The sequence below is a fragment of the Pristis pectinata genome, chromosome 32, assembly GCF_009764475.1.
Source record: "Pristis pectinata isolate sPriPec2 chromosome 32, sPriPec2.1.pri, whole genome shotgun sequence".
Classification (NCBI taxonomy): domain Eukaryota; kingdom Metazoa; phylum Chordata; class Chondrichthyes; order Rhinopristiformes; family Pristidae; genus Pristis; species Pristis pectinata.
In genome coordinates, this window is record NC_067436.1 from 21,131,302 (window position 1) to 21,153,032 (window position 21,731).

Genomic DNA, 21,731 nt, shown 5'->3' on the forward strand with positions numbered 1-21,731 from the left:
TCAGTAAGCAAGCCATTTCAACCAAGTTCAGTCCAGGCTCCACTGAGTTCATAGATGGCAGAAAGAAGGTAGCGACTGATTTCCATTCCTTCTGAAGTACAGGTGGGGAAAAACCAGCCAAAATTCTCTTGGATAGTATCCAATAATCCCTGCTTAAAATTGTATGTGCATATGAGTAGGATTGTTAGCTTGGATGTTGTGACAGTTTATTTTTCTGCTTAGTTGAGTCTGGTGGTGGTACAGTGCTTTGACTGCAGTGGCCTTGCCTTACCTTCCTTTTCCCCACTCCAAAAATCTATCTGAGTCCTCTCCTCAGCTTAAAAACCCATCAGCAGTAATGTTAAAATAAATCAATTTCCGTATGTATGCAGATAGAGCTTAATTGAATCTCTGGAAAGCCTTTTGATACCTTTTTATTTCTAAATCGATTGGGGCACATGCAATACATGAAAAGAACATTTGCTGCATTAAGTTATTGGTAACATCACAACTGTTGTTTTTGGATGCCATCACAGACTCCAGCCCCTTGTCACCAATTCTACCTTGTGCTGAATCTGAAAGGGACCATTTACAATCATGCTTCGCTCTGCAGTAAGCTTATGGCAACTTGTGCCTGTCTATTTCCACAACTGTAGTACCACCTTCAGATTCAGCTGTTGCCTTTGCTCATCTGCTGTGGGGGAAAACCTCAATCCATACTGGGATCTAGAAAATCTAAAGTTTCTGCCTGGCCTCCAGTATTCTACCCTGCAATAACTTGAGATCATTTGAAGCACTGCTTTCAATGTCCAAACTTGCATTGGCCCAAAAATTCATTGCACTCCCCCACTTCCCGTGCCATCTCAGAATTTACAAAACCAGAGTAGAACTAAGTAATCCTCAATCCCAATAGACTGCCTAAGGAGAGTAAACATAAATGCAAGAACATAGTGAATAAACCAGATGAGTTGAGGGCACTGATGCCACATGACAGTATGATATTTTAGTTATTATGGAAACCTGGCTGCAACATTTTCTGCTGAGATAGAACAGGGTGAAGAAAAAGTGTGGGTGTCAGTGTATGTTAGGAAACAATCATAGTTATGAGACAGGGTGAATTACAAGACAGATCATCAAATGAGGCTCTGATTGAACTAAAGAACTAAGGAGCAGTTAGTGTTGGGAATATACCGTAGACCTATAAGTAATCCAAGGGGAAAAGAGCAAAAATACTGCCCTGTGCTTTTGCATCGGTGAGGGTAATGGGGGATTTCAGTAACCAGAATATTATCTCAAGTGGAATCTATGCAGAGGGCATGGAACTTCTGTTTTGCATTCAGAAGAATTTTTGTTACCCAATCCATAGCAAACCAAACAAGAAGGATAGGGCCATTTTTAGTTTGTTTATTATGGAATGAAGCTAGGCAGATGGCAGGAGATTTGATGGGGAAGTATTTTGTAGTAGGGATTGTAATTCAGTTAGATTTAACCTAGTTATGGAAAAAGATAAAATTAGAGTACAAGTTCTAAATTGGGATGCAGCCAGTTTTACTAGGCTGAGAAATGACTTGGCAAAAGTGTATTGGAAACTACTACTAGAAGGTTAATCAGTCTTGAAGCATTGGTAAGCATTGAAGGATTTTCAGATGGTTCAGGGTGAATATGGTTGCACAAAGGAAAAGAATGGGACTGCCAAATTTAGAGCACCCTGAATGATGTGCTTAGAAGTAGGTTAAGGCACTAAAGGGAAACTAGGAGCTTAATATAGCAGAAAGCCAAGAAGAGTATACAAAGTATAGTATTGAAAATGGGAGGGAAATTAAAGTAAAGAGCAAAGGAAAAAAATATTGGGGGGGGGGGGGTGGGGGAGGTCAAATCAAAATCTCGGAATGTTGAATAAATATATAAAAGATCAAGAGAATAAAGCAGGGAAGAGCAGGACCTATTAGGGACCAAAACGTTGTATTGTGTTCGGAGGTGGAAGATGTGGGTGAGGATTCTAGTGAAAACTTTGTAGCTGTCTTTATGACGAGGGGGGGAATGGTTGATATTGTAGTTAGAAAAATACACGGGTGTTAAAAGGAGGAAATTGTAGGGTCTCTAACTAAAACTTTTCAGTCTACCTTGGTTACAGGTGGTGATAGGATACCATTATTTAAACTGGGAATAAGGGCTAAACTGGGCAATTACAAATGATGGTGGGAAGTTATTGGAATCTATCCTAAGGGAAAGTATGAAGCATCATTTCTAAAGGCACAGATTAATTGGGACAGTCAGTAGAATTTTTATGGAAAGCTTGTATCAGTAATATTAATTCTTTGAGGAAATGATGAGGGTCAGTATTTTATAGATTTTATCAAGATCTTTGACAAGGTCCCATATAGCAGGTTGGTCAAACAGATAAGAACTTATTGCATAAGTGGTAGAGTTACAAATTAGATCCATAACCGGCTCAAAGATGAGAGGCAAAGAGTAATGATCAGCCTGTGTGGTTGACGGGAGGAAATCTTTAGAGTACAGAATGACGTGGATGGTCTGGTCAGTTGAGGAATAAAGGAGAAATCGGAATTTAATCCAGAGAGATGTAATATAAGACAGTTAAAGTGAAACAAGGCTAGGGGATATACAGTCAATAGTGGGATATTAAGCAGTGTAAAGGAACAGGATGATCTTGGAATGAATATCCATTCACCCTTGAAAGTAGCAGGACAAGTCAATAAATTGGTTAAAAAGGCATGTGGGATGTATTCATTATTTGAGACATAGCATACAAGAGCAGGTTGGTTATGCCAGGGCTATTTCTGACACTAGTTAGACCACAGCCTTGAGTATTGTAAACGAATCTGGACAATGCATTGTAGGAAAGATGTGATTACACTTGTGAAGGAGCATAATTGGAGACTGAATTGAAGTGTGTAAAATAATGAGCTATCTTGAGAGAGTAAAGAAGGAAGGACCCATTTCTCTTGGCAGAGAGATCAAAAATAAGAAGGCATAAATTTCAAGTGATTGGTAGAAGCATTGAAGGGAATTTGAAGTAAAACATTTTTTGCCCAGAGTGGTACAGATCTGGAGCTCACTGCCTGATAGTGGTGGTGGCAGAAACTTGACTCTTAAAGGTACTTGCAGGGCTACAGACAGGGCTGATCTCTGTTCTAACTAGTTCAGATGATGGGCAAAATGGCTGGCTCTAAGTTATCTGTAATTCTAATTTGCTACATCCTGTTGTATATGCTTCAATGAACTTCATCCTTGTTAAAATGGGAGAAGTTAAGTACATGTGACTTGTTATGCCTTCTTGGGCCAACTGCAATTGCTTCTATTACGTATCCAGTGTAAGAAATTTTTGATATTTTTCAGTTTGGTGTGCACAGCAATTTCTATACTAAAAGTTTTTGTCATATTTAAATGAGTTGTTTTTGCTGCTGGTTTATCTGCTAAGTACAGTTTCTGTTTTCCTTGTGAAGTCCTTGTTCAATGTTTCTGCTTGCACATTGTGTCAAATAGTTTTAAGCCTATGTACTGCTGGGTGAATGGATAATGACTGTAGCATGAACCATTACTATAGTAACTGACAATAAGAGAATTGCTTGAACAATCACACCATCTTGAAAGACTGAAGTTGGTCATTAACTAATTCCCTTCTATTCTTATTTCTTTGGAGACATGATCATTGAGCCCTCACTATAGCAGTATATAATCTGGGCCATTCCTCCGGAGGACTGCAGTGAAAGCCTTGGCTTGCTCTCAAGCTTCTAACTCTGAGCAGATAGTGTATGGCTGTAATTGCTGTTAACTTAAGCAATATAATTGAGAAAGCCAGTCCTTGGTCAATGCTGTACTGAAGTCTTAAACTGAAGAGAGATGCTGACATGGAGGTGCCTTACACCTGAAGTCTGCATTTAAATCTTGCTGCTTTCAGAGTTGCATCAGTGCTTAACATTTGTGGTTAATGAATAGTTTTAAAAAATGTAATGGAAACAAGTTTTGAAAAAGTAAATATGAAGGTTAAACCCCCAAAACCCCTCTCCACGCCCCCGAGCAAAATAATGAAAACAGGGTTTGTGATGTTATTAATGTAGCTGGAGTACTTGAAGCTGTTTCTGGCACATCACACTATACTTGGTGTTTGGCAATTCTATCAACAAGATAATGCAGTAACGTTGACAGATTCAGTCGCTTCTCCAATTTTCTGAGCATACAGATGGGGTTCCTCTTGTCTTCAACTTCTACCCCACCAGCTTCATTCAACAGAATCTCTATAATTTCCACCATGCCCAATGGGGATGTGACCACAAGTAATGTTTTCCCCCTTCCCCTTTCAGTGCACTGAAGGGATTATTACCTCTGCAACTCCCTGATCTGCTCTTCTATCTCCAGAAACACTCCTTAATATGCTGCAGGGCAAAGTACCATGCGATACCTGCCCTTTCACCTCTTGCTGTCATCTAGGGACCAAACAGACCTTCCAAATAAAACAGCGATTTACCTGCACTGCTTTTAATTTAGCATATTGTTGCCACCTTTACACTGGGGAAACAAATTGCATGGATTGGGTCAGAGGATTGTAGACTGCACATGTTCAGTCCACAAAGGCATCCCCTGACTTCGTGGACCTGCTACGTTAATTCTCCATCCCACTCTGACCTCGGTCTCAGTGCTACATTGCTTCAGTGATGCCCATGGTAAACTCAAGAAACATTTAAATCAACTTTCGTCTAGGTACATTAACACTCTTGAATTGATAGTGAAATTAACATTTCAGGAATTACTTCTTCCTTTCCAAGGATATGGCTATACCTTTAATTTTTATTCCCAACTGTTGTAGTTTGTGAAGTGACTGTAGTGAGTGGGCAGCAAGTTGGTGGCTGGAGTATAATCAATGAAAAACTGAGTATCCACTTAAGGAAGAATAAAAAGGCAAGTTATTAATCTGACTGACACTACAATATGTTGGAATACAAAGGGATCTGGGACTCGGTACTTGAAAGTTCCAGACAGGTACAGAAATTAATCAGGAAGGATAATGGAATATTGGCCTGTTTTGAAAGGGGATATGGAATATTGAGTAGGGAAAATCAAAAATAAAAACTCCAGATACTGGAAATCCAAAACACAAAATGCTGAAAGCACTCAGCAGGGCAAGCCACATCTACAGGTAGAGAAATAGTTAATGTTTCAGGTTGAAGACCGTTTATCAGAACTTGGAAGGAGAGAAAAGAAGCTCGAAGTTGCAGGGAGGGCTGGAGAGGGGAATATCTCTAAAGTAAAACTGAGATGACCATTGGGCTAAGCTGTAAACAAAGTTATCTAGTCAATGAGTGAATGGGAACAGTTAGAGAGTGAGAACATGGTCAGAAGAATGCAGGAGACACAAGAGGCTGCAGATGTTGGAATCTGGAGTAACAATCAGTCTGCTGGAGGAACTCATTGGGTCGAGCAGCATCTTTTGGGGGGGGGGGGAGAGAGAGAGACAGGAATTGTCGACATTTTGGGTCAAAATCCTGCATCGGACGATTCCTACGGTGTTGGGGTTTAAATATGAAGAAAGGTTGAGCTGGTTGTGCCTGTACTGAAGAGTGATCTTACTGAAACATTACAGGTCCTGATAGGGATTGACAAGGTGGTGGCTAAAGGATGTTTTCCACTTGTGTGGGTATTTAGAACTAGGGATATAGTTTCAGAATAGGGAATCACCTGTTTAAGATGGAGCTGAGAGGAGAAATTTCATGACCCAGAGGGTAGAATGAGAACTTTTGGAGTTCTTTAGCCTAGAAAGTGGGATAAGGGGAGAGAATGGGGAAGTGATGGCACCAAGTCCAACTGGTTGACTGCATTTGTACCTTGTGGCCTTGTGTTACCTTCACAACTTTAGTCTGCATCTATCAGACTTTCCCTTTGCTCTTCCCCTCTTGCAACTTAACATGCCTGTTTATTAATTTTTCAATCTGAAATGTCAAATCTGACCCAAGATGTCCAATCTGTTTCTTCTTCCATTGATGCTGCTTGATCTGCTGAGTGCTTCCAGGATCTCTGTTTTGAATGCAGCAAGTATTATGTTCATTCAGTCAGACCACCAAGAACAATTAATTATATTTGGGTTAGTTGATTGTGTAGACACTTTAGTTTATTTACCATCAAGTTTTTATCAGTTGCAGTGAGTAATGTCTTTAAATTTCAGGCTCCTGGATTTGGATTTGGAATTGCAATATCAGGAGGAAAGGATAACCCACACTTTCAGAGTGGAGAAACCTCCATTGTCATTTCTGATGTTTTGAAAGGAGGACCTGCTGAAGGATTGTTACAGTAAGTGCACAAAACTATTCTTTGATACCATCTAATGAATGCGTCACTTCAATTGATATTAAGAATGAGAGATGGCAGCTATGGAATTTAAATTCAGTTTTTATTCATTTTCCAGGATTAACAATAGTAAGGCCAGTGTTTAATATCCATCTCAAACTGTCCTTGAGTTAGTGGTGATTGTTCATTTAGAACAGTTAACCAGTCTCTAATGATAGCTACAGTAAATAACATTGTTGTAAAAACTCATCTGGTTCACTGACTTCCTCCATGGGAGGAAATCTGTAATCCTTTTCTAGTTTGGCCTAAATGTGGCTCCAGGTTGCCATGTGGTTAACTCTTGACTGCCCACTGAGGCAACCCAGCAAGCTACTCGGTTGTACCATTCTGTTCAAAACCACTTTCTCAAGGGCTGTTAGGGATGGGCAATAAATGCTTGCCAACATTGCCCAGATCCCAAAGCAGAATACAGAAAGGAAACTACATAACATTCTAACCCTGCCCTCCAGCTTCTCTGCCATAGTTGACATGCTCGTATGCATTTCCTCCATTACCTGTGTGTCTGTTCTCGCCAACCTCTTCCCAGGCAGAACAGGCAATAGGGTTCCCTTGGTCCTTGGCTTTCGCTCTACCTGTGTCCATACTCAATATAATTTCTGCCAGCTCGAATGTGATTCCAGCATCAATCATATCTCTCCTCTCCCCAACATTTCCTGCTTTGCACAAGACCACTTCTTTTTGTGACTCCTGGTCCACATCCTGCCCCCAGCACTTTCTCCCTTGCAACTGAAAGAGGTGTAACATTTGTCCCTTCACCACCTCCCTCACCACTGTCCAGGGACTAAACATTCCTTCCAGGTGAGGTAGACGTTCACCTGCACCTCTTCCAACCTGATCTACATTCAGTGCTCACAATGTGGCCCCTCCCTTATCGATAAAACCAAGCGTAGACTAGGTGACCATTTTGCGGAGAACCTGTACTCTGTTGGCAATGGCCAGCTGAACGTCAATTTAACTCTCCTTCACCCTCTCACACCAACTTGTCTGTCCTCTGCCTTCTCCATTGCTACAGAAAGGCCAAATACAAATTATAAGAATAACTTCTCATATTCCACTTACAATCCAGGGGTATGAACATTTGAATTTTCCAATTTCACTAACGCACACACCCCTACCTGGTTTTCTTCTCCCTTTCCCATCCACTCACCCCCACCCACCTAACCTGGTTTGATCGGCCCCACTAGTTCTACATCTATCCTGCCCTGTACTGCTGCTATATACTGGCAGCTTTTCCTCTTCTCCCTCAGTTCTGAAGCAGGGCCTTGACCTGAAATGTTAACTTAAACCTTTGGCCTCCTCAGATGCTGCTTGACCCTCTGAGTTCTTCCAACATTCTGTTTTTTGTTCTAGATTCTAGCACCTGCAGTCTCTTTTGTCTGCAGAACACTCCTTTAATCATTCTATAACACATTTTCTCTTCTCCCGCACAGCAAGGGCTTGCATATTAAACTGCTTTGTGCTTAAAGGAAAGGGGCATTATGAACTGGAGTTTAGAAATTTGTTAGGCCAGAAGGTCCTGCTCTTCCCATATATGAAGGAAGGGGATATTTCTTCATTCTGGTTGTTGGTTGTTAATTGTTACCAAACAGATTGGATTTTATAATAAACTGTATACAATAATATTTTAAACTATAATTTTTGGGTTAAAGGGGAGAGTCTTGTTTCATCCATGACTCTTAACATTTGAATATGGATCTAAAAATTCCATTAAACTGAACAGAAGTTGAATTTTCTGTCTTTTCCAGAAAAAACTTTTAAATATCCATTGTTCAAAGCACTTGTTTATAGGGATATTGTTCTGCTTAATTAAACCCAGAATCTCATCTATAAATAAAAATTAATGCTGAAGAGGTGGAGCATATTCTTTGCCATCTATAAATTTGTTAGCACAGAGAAACACCATTTTCATCAGCTATTTTTTTCTCTCCTAGTGAGAATGACCGGGTTGCCATGGTTAATGGAGTTTCAATGGATAACGTGGAACATGCATTTGCTGTCCAGCAGCTGAGGAAGAGTGGAAAGAATGCAAAGATTGTAAGTGGATTCACAAAGTTTTATGTTATTCAAACTATCTGAGGTAAAACTTCTCTCTTCTGTTAAAAGATAACATGGGCCAACTTGGAACAATAATCAATCCATGGCTACAAAATGGGCATATTGCATTTAGAACCATAGAAAACTACAGCACAGAAAACAGGCCATTCGGCCCTTCTAGTCTGTGCCGAAACATTCTGCTAGTCCCACTTAACTTTTGATGACCTCAGGATGATGGATCAAAAGTTGTGCTTTTTATTTGTTTTGTTAAAATGTAAGAAATTACAGTTTGTTCAATGAACAATTGTTTCTATCAGTAGTATGGAGATTTGGAAGTTATGCACAATCCTGTATTCAATCAACCCGATGTTCATATTCAAGTTTCCTTATGATATAGGAGGCCAATTAGCCCATTGAGTCCACACCAGCTTTTAGAGCAATCCATTCCCCCACTAGCCTATTCTCTCTAACATCCATGAAAGTTCTCCCTGATTCTCCTATACTGGTGTAATTTGCTGTAGCCAATTAACCTATCAACCAGCATGTCTTTAAGATGTGGAAAGAAACTGGAAACATCACATCGTCACAGAGAGAACATGTGCACTCCACACATACAGCATCAGAACAGGTTGCTGGAGCTGTGGAACATCACCAAAGTATATTGCTCTACTAAACAATCAGTATAGACAAGGAATGTTGAAAGTTAAGTTGTTGGTCTTCAACTAAATGAGATTAAGTGTGAAAAATGCATATCATCTGTAATATGGGCTATGGAACTGTTCCTCTCAGTTAAAAACCATGTTGGACCTGGTATTTGAGTTAATGCAAATGTTGATGTATTTTTGTCCACAGCTGTTAAGCAACAATTGATCAATGTCATTATGTGACATTCTGTCTTAATGTGCTCTCATCAATGACGTTATCCACCACACATTATTTTATGGCGATTTTTCATATTTCATTGAATGCATTTCCTCATTGTATTTCATCACAAGGTTGGCACGTATTGCAGCATTTACTTTTTGGATTTTTTTTCTCAGTAACTTCAGAATTCTTCAGATTTCACTTTCATTTTTCCATAAAGCCATGGTAGCTGCCTGCTGATAGAACTGTCGCCTCACCTTGGAGGGGTGCTTACCAATCTAGCTCAGGTGCATGTGAACATTTTGCATGAATAATTTGCTCACTTGTGTCCAATAATCATGGACGCAAGCACCGAACTTGCATAGGATATAATAATATGTAAGGCACAAAGATGTGTCATTTGGTCCAAACAGTCCTTGCATCTGTGCTCTTCTTGAGCCTCCCCTTGAATGAACTTGCATAGGATATAATAATATGTAAGGCACAAAGATGTGTCATTTGGTCCAAACAGTCCTTGCGTCTGTGCTCTTCTTGAGCCTCCCCTTGAATGTATCCCTAATGTGATAGTGAGTTCCACATTCTCACCCCTCTGGTTAATGAAGGTTGTTTAAATTTAATGGATTGGGTGACTCTGATAGCCCCTAGTTAAATTTTTGGGAGCATTCTCTCTGTATTCACTCTTATCAAAAAGTTTTTGTCATTTTAAAAACTCCATTTGAGTTGCCTTTTTCTCAACAGTCCAGGTCTGTTCATCCTTTCCCGATGAAGGAACCCTCGCATTTCTGATATCATTCTTGTAATTCTTTGCACTCTTCCTGGTGCTTTGATAGGTTTATTTTATTACCATTAGGACTGTAAGCAGTGCTCAGTATGATCTAAGGTTCAATACATGTTTAACATCTCCATTCAGTTATGTCTTGATTTAAATAACCCTAAATGATTGGTTTGCTTTCTTTTACCGTCTTGCTACCTTTACCACAAACTTTAGTAATGGTGTGCATTGCTTTTTGAAATCCCTTTGTTACTGCTGTATCTCCCATCAAGCTGGTGCTCATCATCCATTGTTTGATGCTTCTCTAGTCTCCTCACTCTCTTGCTCTTTGCCCTTGATTTGTCACTGTGACAGTCCAGCTTGGAAAGATGCAAGGTGTGGCAAAGGGAAACAATCTGCTATTCTAGCACTGGTAGGTCATTGAGAGTAATGTGAGCTTTTCTTTCTGTTGTATCCAACCATGATTCTGACACAGGACGCCTGAGAAATTGACTAGATAACTTCTGAGGTAGATGACCCACACCAAGAACCAGATGTTATGAATCTTCCCATTGCTCCCCCACACTGTGCATCCCAGGGGAAAAACTCATTTCAACACAAATGTTATGCTAGTCTCATCCTTTGATATGGGAATCCATTATAAAGTTAATAAAGAACTAGTATAGTCTATTTTACTTGGGATGTTCCAAAACCCTTGATGGGCAATAAATTAGTTTGAAGTGGTCACTCTTAAAATGTTGCAAATAACAAAGCAAGATCCTGCAGTAGCATTAGAGCATCTGTGCTTGTGTTGATTGAGAGGGAAATGTTGATTAGAACATAGGGTGAACTATCTGCACTTTGAAAATGCAGTATCATGTGTTGTACCTACAAGAAAGGGCAGATGGGGCTTTGGTCTCATGCTTTGAATGAAAGATGGTATCTCTGATAATGTAGCACTGCATGAATACTCCACTGGAGTGAAAGGTTGGATTGTTTGCACAAGTCTTTGGAGTAGGACTTGACCCACAACTTAATGACTTGGGTGAGAGTACTTGGAACAGTGGCTCTCGGAATTTCAAAGCAAGTCAGGAGAAAAAAAATGCTGAAACTCTGACGGCTCATGTTTTTGTTTAATTCTTTCAGACAATCAGGAGGAAAAGGAAAATTCAGATGCCAGTAACGAGAGCAGAGCCAGATCGACAGCCTGTTTCGGAACCTGAGGATGATAGTTATGAAGAAGAAGAAGTTTATGATCGTAAAAGTGGACGAAGTGGGCCGAGTCCTTATGGTGGGAGGAGAAGTGAGAGGAACGTTGGGAGGCATGAAGATAGAGAGAGAAGCTTGTCACCAAGATCGGAGCGAAGATCAGTCTCTTCAAATCTCCCACCAAAGCCTATAAAAGTGACGTTGGTAAAGTCAAGGAAGAGTGAAGGTGTGTACATCAGAAAAATTGTAGCTGCATAGCTATCCAAAAGTGTCAAGATCAAGCAGCTTTTTGTGGAGGATTTGGTACATTGATCTGAATGAAAATATTACCCATGTTGGCAATAGAACAAAAGTAACACCACTACTGTGTGAATTCTGTCTGATCTTTAGACAGGATTTTCTTGTGGCTGTTTAAGACGATTGCCAACAAGATGAGTTGAAATTCTGAACATCTATTTTAGAACTGAAGCACAGTTAGGGTGGTTCTAATTATCCTCCAGAGTGTTCACCTGGACTCAGAAAATGAAGCTGGAAGAAGACATCGTGCTTGATGGCCTCGGTCACTGGACCAGGAGCAGTAAATGGTTTTTGCAAAACAGGCAAGACTAGGGTTATGGAGACACAAGAGACTGCAGGTGCTGGAATCTCTAAGATCAGCATTATTGCCTCACTTTGATATCCCCAAAGATGTATATCATGTTGGTATTCGCCATCGTAGTTAATTCACTCTGATTATCTTCCAGGGCATAGTATCAAAGCCTCTTGTTTACACCTGCAGATCCAATCCCCAGCTCGTGCTTTCTTGACAAGATGTTATTATGGGGTGTGGTAATGGTAGTTTGATATATTGGCTGATCAGTGTGTTTTGGAGACAGTAATTAAATTTAAGCAAGACTACGGGCACCCGACATGGGTTCTTTAGGTGGAGCAAGGATTCAGCTATATGGAAGATTGTACTGCAAGCAATAGATGTGTGGTGAGGTAGTAGTGGTCAGCTTACAGTAATGAGAGTTTTTGCTTCATTGCTCTCTGGTCAGAGTATTAACTATCCTCTGGTTTTGATGATTAACATTAAAAAAATTGCTTTGTCAGCATGATGTCACTTTGTTCATACTGGAGCTCTGTAATTGGGTATGAATAAAGTGTCTGCATGCTTGATGAGGAAGGGAAATGCAAATTTTTGCAACATCTGGCCTTGCAGTGAAAGTGTTGTTGACTGGGTTCAGTCAGCTTACACAGGTGTGAATAGATATTTCTCATGTTGGTAACAGTTCCATCACAAGGAAAAGACTGGAACGTGAGCTTGAATCTACGTTAAAAATTACAAAAATCTTTGCTTTTCCCTCCTATATATTGGGCTTCTCCTTTTCCTATCTTCAGTCCTGAAGAAGGGTCCTGACCCAAAACACTAACCGCCTGCTTTTCTCCACAGATGCTGCCTGGCCTGCTGAGTTCCTCCAGCATCATCGTGTTTTTCATCTAGATTGCAGTATCTGCACTCCTTTGTTTCTCTAAAAATTTCAGTTGTTGGGCTATTACAATTCCATCTCTCATTTAGTGGGAGTTCCACACTGTCTTTCTGTTTCGTATATTTTGTTCTACATTGCTATCTCCAGGATCTGTGGCCACTGATTAGTTCATCATTTAGTGAGCTGAGGTGGCAAATTTTATATTGTATTCAACAATAATAAAACTGTTCTTTTTCTACCAAAATATTGCATGTAAATTGAAATAACTGGTTTAAAGCTGTAACCAAAACATTAATTATTTGAATCCCTTGGTCTGTCCAGTGGGGTGCGGGTTGCATTTAATGACCTGCAGACCCAGAATGGTCAGTTGCTGGAGACACACATGGTGTAATTGTTACTCAGATGAATTGTTGATGTTTTTCCAAATTCGAGATTATTAATCAGAATTTAAATTTCACAGCTTCTGTGGTGGAAATTCAACTTGGTCCTTTGAATTGTTAGTATAAGCCTCTGGGATGTTACTTGGATAATTTAGTTGGAAGGGAGGTTGGCTTATGGGTCAAAGGTTTGTGCTTAACTTCTCACCTGGAGCAAACTTATTGTTGAAGTGAAAGCCAAAAGATCTGTTTGAAATCTGGGGAGAGAAGGCACACGGAAATGCCTCGTTCCTACCTGGCAGAAGGTGCCTTCAGCCCCACAGCAGCCAGCAAATCCATCCCCATTCATTCCGCCTGTCTTTCACTGCTTGTTCGTACATATGGGATGTCTGTAAGTCAGGCTTTAGCAAGCTGTACATTTGAGCTATTTCCCCAACAAATTTACACCACTCTGCTGCACCTTGCCCACCCAGTTACAACACCAGTAGCAAGTGCGAATGTGGAAGAAGTCTTAATTGGAACAGATACTGAGAATTTTGTGGTAATAAATTGGATTTTGGTGCTGTTCTTGTTTTTTCCTCTGAAGGAATTTTAAATTTTCCTCCATTTTAGCTTTCCATGTTCCATGGAATGATACGAACATCATTGCTTTTAGAGTTAATCTTTTTTTTATCCCACAGAGTATGGTCTGCGATTGGCAAGTCACATTTTTGTGAAAGAGATCTCTTCAGAAGGGTTGGCAGCCAAGGATGGTAACATACATGAGGGGGATGTAGTGTTGAAGGTCAGTCACTTTTGGTTTCTGTCTTAAAATTTTGAACTTGTCTCTCAAGGGTTTCTTTCTCATCACTTTCTTCCATTCAATTTTGAACGAGCTAAACATGGACTGCGACATTGGAATGGTTCTGTAAGGAAATATTAATGGTCTTTAACCGATATCCACACACAATCAATCTATCCCATTAAGCACTATTTTTTTAAAAATTCAGGGTTGAGGACTTTGCAGGCTGAGCCAGCATTTAATTGCCATCCCTTATTGCCCTGGATAAGGTGGTGGTGAGGTGCTGCCTTGCACTGCTGCAATCCTTGAAGTGTGGGTATACCCACAATGCTACCCAACACATTGGAGGGTACCTTTGATTTTAACAGGACTTGATCTCCACTAGGGCTTGGTGGGGTCACTTATACCAATGCTTTTGTGGACAGTTTCATATGCCACAGGCAGATTGGTGAAGATAAGATGAAGTATTGTTTCACTCTCTACCTACTGCAGACTCAGAACAGCAGCTTTGTCCTTCAGAATCTGGCCAGCTTTGTAAGTGGTAGTAGTGCCAAGCCACTCTTGGGGATGGATGTTAACGACCCTAACCAGAGTAAGTTCTGTGCCCTTGCTACTTCAGCTGAGGGAGGATGGAAGATGGTAATCAGGAAACTGTTCCCTTGGCCATGTCTGACCAGATGTCATGTGATTTCATGGGGTCAGGACTCAATGCTGAGGGTTGATCCCTCTTGCCTGTATACCGTAACAATACAGGAGGAGTAGGACACTGGGCCCCTCAGGCCTGCCCCATCATTGAATACGATCATGGCTGATTGATATTGGCCTCAACTCCTCTCCTGTGCCCATTCCCATAATCGTCAATCCTTGTTCTTCCAAATATCTATCTCTGCCTTAAAGATATTTAGTGATCTGGCCTCCACCACCCTGGGGGGCAGGGAATCTACCCTCAAGAAATTCCTGTCCAACTTCATCTTAAATGACTGGCCCATTGGTTTGTAGCTCTGTCCCTCGTTTATACTCTTCCACTGGTGAAAACATCTCAACAGCTACACTGCTAAGCCCCCTTAGGATCTTGTATGTTTGAATCAATTCACCCTTTATTCTTCTAAACTCCAAGGAATACAGGCCCAAGCTGTATAGCCTCTTGATAGGGCAACCCTCTCATCCCAGGAATTGGCCTGATAAATCTCCTTGGACTGCCCCCAGTGTTACTGTAACTACTGCATTCCAACTCTGGTGGCTCTAACCCGCTGAGTGGACAGGAGACATCCAACGAGTGTGATGGAGGAGACCTGTGCCTGATTTCTGAATTGCACTTGGTTCATTGATTCAATCTCGGGCTGAATTCCAGGGGTCACAACATGCCTCTGTTCTGACTTGGAGTAAAAATATGCTCATAATGACTATTGTGTCACTTAAGATTACATGCAACCATGCATGTTGACAACAGAACTGGGTTAATTTATGCATAAGCGTCTGCCACTGCAATCTTGTTTGAAAGATGGCCAATTGAATAAGATCTTGATATCTTTAAAAATTAAGCAGTCACACTGTCCATCGCTGTTTCAAAATATCAGTTTGATATCTATGCAATCCATTTTGGTGACTCGGCATTGGCTGGAAGTTTTGTCTTGTGCTTTGGGTTTAATATAATATCTATCTATATAATCTTGGTTTGTTCTTAAAATTAATTCAATAAATAATTTTGGAATTCTAACCCTGACAAAGAGCTGCTCTGGGGGAGAGTGTGTTGCGTTACTGTGATTACAGTTTTGTGCTGTTGCTGATGAAGGAAAATGTTCTGCTCTTTCAGTAGAATGAATGCTTTCTATACAAATGCAGAAACCAAGCTGTAATAGCATTGTTTTAACAATGTGTCATAGAGCATGCTATTGTCTTCCTGTGACTGCTGCTTTTAGATAAGGCCTGTGCTATTTGTGGTTAGGCTCCAAACTCTGCATTACTGTGATTCTTTTGTTCCATTACAGATCAATGGCACTGTTACAGAAAACATGTCATTGGGAGATGCAAAGAAACTAATAGAAAGATCAAAGGGCAAGCTTAAAATGGTGGTACAGAGAGATGAGAGAGCCACTCTCCTAAATGTGCCTGATTTGGATGACAGTATTCCTTCTGCAAATGCTTCTGAAAGAGATGGTAAGTATTTGAACTGATGATCGTTTAGGGACAGGATTGTGGTTCCTTCTGCTCCTGGCTTTGGAATACAAGTGACACATTACATTAAATTTCTGCTCTGTTAGTGCTTATCAGATTGATAAAGAGCAGGCAATGTGAAATCTGCTGTAGACTTCAGTCAGTTTGTGATAAGCCAGTCTTAGATGGACACACTATTAAATAGGTTCACTGAAGGACTTTAACAATTCCTGTGTGCACCATGTGATACTGTCCCACACAACACTGGCTGCAGACTAATTGTAAATCAATGGAGGTTCATTTGTTTTTTGCATTTTGAGTTTTGTTTTGAATAACAGCACAAGAACTGGTGAATTTTGTTAGATATTTCAGAGATCCATTCACTGGTGTCTGATCATTCCAACCATTCAAATGAGAGGCCACGACTGCGCAGCCGTTCTCGATCACCTGACAAGCGATCCGACTGGTCTGACCAATCACACCATTCTCCACAGCCGATCAGCAATGGAAGGTAGACCATAGCCTTTGCTCTGGGCTTGTGTTGTCAAAGGTTGTACTGAACTCAGACTCTTGGAACTTTTGTAGATTGCATTATTTTTGGAAAATTGAGTTGTATGACCTCGTAATCTCTTGTACATGAGGGATGTTGATCATTTTGGTTTACTTTTGATTATTTGACAGCCTAACAGGAAAAATATTCTGACATTCAATCATACAAATTTCAATGCAGAAGATGCTGAAGCCCCTTGTGCCTATGCAGCCTAGTCTGGAAACAGCCGCTATAATCCTTTGCATCAGAGCACTGCCCTGACATTCCTCCCTTTGTCTAACTGGGTGCCACTTATACTGCAAATGGGCAAAATGACATCAGATTTTTCATTAGGTTTGAGATCTGCATATGGTATGGTGGCGGAGCCGGCTATCACTTCAGTAATTTGTGCTGGAGTATTGGGAAACATTGACAATGGCTTAGGTTCCATGATCCAAAATGGTGAATACTTTAAGATCATTTTCCCTTAGACAATATATAGAAGGAGAACAGAATTTTACTGTGTATTTTGAATACATGAGTATTCATCTTTGAAAAAAATTTGGGTTAGTGGATAGTGGATAAGAGGCAGCTAGGTGTAACTTCTCAGCTTCCTACAGAGACGGTAGGAAGTTTACTATCCAGTTTTCCTGTATTTGCCTTCATCTCACACTTCTCAAATTCCTTAAATCTCATTCTACTGGAAAATCTGTTAATTGTTAAAGTTTCTAAAATTCAGCAGCTGACTTGTTTTGCTGTCTGACTCCAGTAGTGAGTCCTGCTCTACAGGATTGACATGTGCTGCCTACAGATGTACTGTTGCATTTAGAGTCCTGCAGATTTTTCACGCTGATGTGTGAATTCATGCTTTTCACTGTGTACAAAAGGTTAATTTTTAAACCTTGTGCCTCAGTTTCCTGCCTTTGTTCAGGACAAGAGCTGTTGGGCTGTAAGTTCTGTGCCTTGAGCATGGGAAATGCTTTATTTTTGGCTCAGTTGCTCAGGATGACATTAGTGTATAAAGGATAACTGAAACTGAGTTGACTATAGTTTGAGAGGAGGTTGAAGAATGTAGTTCTGCTGGTATTTCAGGACTCTGTAAGTTGGTGAATGCCGTTTTCTGTTCATTCTGCATCTAGGCAAGATACAAGTGTTAAAAACACAGCTGGAGAAACTTGTTTGGTCAGGCAGTGAGGGTAAAGAATTGTTGACGATTCAGGTTGAGACCCTGCATCAGGAGCCTGGTCTTGACCTGAAACATCAATTCCTTTGCCCCCACAGATGCTGCTCGACTCAGTTCTTCCAGCTGTTTGTTTTTTTTTTGCTCCAGATTCCAGCAGCTGGAGTCTCATGTCTCCAAGATACAAGAGTATTCTGAAAGTGCTGTTATGTGAAATTGTGCTTGTTGGTATTCTTCTGCCTAATATTTAAGAATACAGAAGTTGAACATAAATATGTGCAGTGTCTGACAATAGTCAGACTGATGTGATTGTTTTGCCCTATGTGTATCGTGGTGTCAAACCATGTAAGCCAGCAGAGGATAGTGATTGAGCTGCTACCTGTAAAAGGGACATTAGTCCAGGAGTTAAGTTGTTCCCTAGGTATTTGCTGTTTGTGTTGCTAGTTTTCAACAAGCATGTCTCTCATGTAGTGATTGGCAATTTGTTTCTGAATCCATTTTGTTGCTTATTGTGATTCCATGTGTCCAACCTTTGTTTGAGCTTCCCCTTCCAAGGCGTGTGGGCTTTCTTGTAGTTCTAAGGCTGTACAAATTTCTGAAATAACTTGTTTGGGTGTGGATGACTTTTTAAATATTACTGCATTTCCCCACTTCTGAACTTACTGAATCAGGATGGGATCTGCTCCTATGCTGCTGCCAATACTCAGTTTTCATATACTGGGGAATTGGGTTATCTCCTGACAGTGCCTTGCCTCCCTTCCCTAACCGTGCACGAGCTGCTTCACCGCACTTCCTGCCCACTGATCAGAATCAAACTGATTCTCCAGGTCAAGGACATAAACCAGCTGTAATATTTCTGCCATTTAAGGAGGAAAATTAAAGTAACAGACTACTTTTAAAAATTAAAATCCAATTTATTTTTTCAAAGTTGGAAGTTCTCCATGAAAGTTCCTGTTAACTTGACCTGTGGACATTGGGGTTTGAATGAGTAGCTCCCCCTTGTGGTAGGAAATGTCACTGAGACTGCAGGAAAAAGGCTTTCTCATTGCAGTTCTGATGTTTAAATGTGTCGTTCATCTGATGTGTAGTTCTTGTTGGCTTGGCAACATTAAAGTCCCTTTTCAGAAGCTACGGATTCAAAAGCACTAAATATTTCTGGCAAGTGTTATTTCCTGGCGTGCACACTGTTGCATTGACAAAGCTAAATTAACCTTGCATCTTGGGGAAATGGCAATGCCTTCATTTGTCCTTGCTTTCTGTTCATTCAAAGTAAAGTTGTCCAAATCATTTAAACCTTGCCTCCTATTAGGTTCTTCTGTAATATGAACTATTTTGTATTTGGTGTGGTTTCATTGTCACTAATTGGAAATCAAAAAACTGCAGATGCTGCAAAGTGAGTGTGGGATTAATTTGACCTGTGGACATTGGGGTTCAGACCACCATTCGTTGGTGGCCTATTTGCCACATTATGACTGTTTCCTTCTATGCCATACCTATGTATGCGTCACACTATGTGCCATAATTAGACGTCTTAATTGTATTTTATTCAACCTCTGGCAGCATGTTCAACTTATCACTCCCTTGGACCTCCTTTAAAACTTCTGCCTCTCACCCTAAACCTACGCTCTCTTGTTTCTGATACCTACCATGGCAAAACGACTTTGACAATCCATGCCTATCATCTTGTATACTTCAGGTCACCCTCCCCAGCCTCCTTTGCTCCAGGAAAAAACAAGTCCAGCCTATCCAATCTCTCCCCATATATAAAGCCATCTAATCTAGGCATCATTGTGGTAAATTTCCTCTGTACTATGTTGGATCTTGCTGAACATAGGTCACCTGTCACATTTCTCTAAATTAGAGCAGTGGCTATGCTTCAAGTATTGCACTGCAAGGTATTTTTGTGTGTGACTAATTTAATCATTGTGCCTTTGCTGGAGGTTTGTATTCACTGAGTGCACACTATTCAGTCCAGTAACTTAACGCATGTGGTTAGTGAGAGCAGTGGTGGGGTTTTGCTGCGGAAGCAAAGAAAAAGTAGACTACTGAAGGCAGATTTTGTATTTATTTTCTTAGTCAAAGGTCCCGTGAAGATGATGTGAACAGAGGACCCAAACCAGGAGCAGTCTCAACACCAGTGAAGAACACTGAAGAGGCTTTTGTAGTTAAAGGTGTTGAAGAACCAGTCGCTACAGTTACTGATGAGAGAACAGAGAAACAAGCTCCTCCATTGCCAGGTCTGCTGAGAACAATTATTGTTTTTGAAAGGAGTGTTACTTTTTCAAGGGCAAGTAGTTGGGATGGATTCCGTTAGAGAGTTCAATGGGTATAACTAATCAAACTACATAACTAAAACTGAAAAAGGGGATTAATGTTGGATTAGTGTAAATGAGTAGTGACTAGTTGGCTCAGACTCAGTGAACCAAAGGGCCTTTTTCTGTACTGTGAATTTCTATGACTCTGGCCTGTTTATTCTGGTATCTGGCACGAGTGTTAAATCTTTGCTGTTATAAAGTTATATTTCTTAAGCATTAGATACATATTGAGAGACATACACTGCATGTTTCTAAATTCACACAACATTTTTAGTTGCTCACCTTTTAAAATGGGAATGCGATTGATTAACCTATTAAACCACAGAATGAGAGACTTATTTATATTGGAGAAACTACTTTCCAAATGGCATCTAACTTGACCTATGTCTGCAGAGCCAAAGCCAGTGTATGCTCAGCCTGGCCAGCCTGATGTAGATTTGCCAGTCAGTCCATCTGATGCACCAATTCCAAACTCGACACATGACGATGGAATGTTGAGGTAATTCAGCTAAGATGCATTGATCTGCAATGTACTACTACTCATGTTGACTCCATTGGCTGTGATTTGAATCCTGTTCATACTTCCCCAGTGTGTTAGCTTTTTAGAATGGAGCTTTTATGTAATGTTCTGTGGGTGATTGAATCTGGGATTTTCACATATCAAAAATGTGTCAATAGCGTGAATTTGTTAACTGGGTAAGTATTGGAAATGAAAATTTGGGGCGTGCACTTATTCCAACATTGGCATTCATTTAGAATGAAAGAGACCAAGACAGATTTCCATGCAGGAGTTAATTGTGTCCACCTTCAGCTGGATGCATTGTTGAAGTAAGCGGCATTGATTTATTTAAGGGAAGGCTTGATCTGCATAGGGGAGGTATGCAGGAACGTGTGGGGATATGCGTGTGTGAGGCATTAACAAAGACACAGGGCAAGTGAGTGAACAGTCTGTATATGTGCTGTAGAAAATGGAATGTAAATGTAGAAAGGACTTTTGGAAGAAAAGCTGTAAACTTAACTTCAAAGCATGTATTAGGTTTCTCCGCCTGTTATTTGGACAGAAAAATATTGGAAAATTGTCTGAAATTGATCTGAATTCATTGGATGAAGATATCTTGTACACAGTTCAGGGCACAAAATGATGACAGGATTTTGAATATCGCATTCTCCAGGTGAACTTGGAGAGGAACATCTAGTTATGTGAGGACGTTGATGGTTAATTATTCCATTTTTGGAAAGGAGTGAATTTAGTGAAAGTCCACACAGGTCACTACAATTTCTGTAAACAAATGTGTGTATTTTATGGGTGGAGAGTTAACTTCAATGATGGTTTCATTTTAAGTAATCTTTTTCAGGCCAACTATGAAGCTTGTTAAGTTTAAGAAGGGTGAAAGTGTCGGACTCCGGCTGGCAGGTGGGAATGATGTGGGAATATTTGTTGCTGGAGTATTGGAAGATAGTCCTGCAGCCAAAGAAGGTCTCGAGGAAGGAGATCAGATCCTCAGGGTGAGGCAAAATATTGTCAATGAATTAATTTGATTGACTGTTTAACTAAGACCCAACACAAATTAATTTCTGTACTTCAAGAATACGGTGTTTCATCAGCATAAATTTTGATTAGCTGGAGTATTTTCTGATATCTTGTCAAAAGCCAGCAGCTACACCCTTCAGTGAGGTAAAAGAAAAACTATGAAAACTGTAGCTTAAACCTTACATTTTTTTAAAG

General features: G+C 40.3%; 1 protein-coding gene across 7 annotated transcripts in view; it reads left to right on the plus strand.

The window, feature by feature from the left end:
• Window positions 1-21,731, plus strand: part of tjp1a (tight junction protein 1a) — a 127,782-nt gene that overhangs the window by 60,029 nt on the left and 46,022 nt on the right. For all 7 annotated transcript variants that reach the window (XM_052042455.1, XM_052042449.1, XM_052042450.1 and 4 more), the window contains exons 3-11: window positions 6,161-6,285; window positions 8,274-8,376; window positions 11,138-11,426; window positions 13,727-13,830; window positions 15,816-15,984; window positions 16,345-16,492; window positions 19,767-19,927; window positions 20,399-20,504; window positions 21,361-21,511. In XM_052042455.1, the coding sequence (XP_051898415.1) occupies window positions 6,161-6,285; window positions 8,274-8,376; window positions 11,138-11,426; window positions 13,727-13,830; window positions 15,816-15,984; window positions 16,345-16,492; window positions 19,767-19,927; window positions 20,399-20,504; window positions 21,361-21,511 (1,356 nt within the window). The remainder of the gene's footprint in view (window positions 1-6,160; window positions 6,286-8,273; window positions 8,377-11,137; window positions 11,427-13,726; window positions 13,831-15,815; window positions 15,985-16,344; window positions 16,493-19,766; window positions 19,928-20,398; window positions 20,505-21,360; window positions 21,512-21,731) is intronic.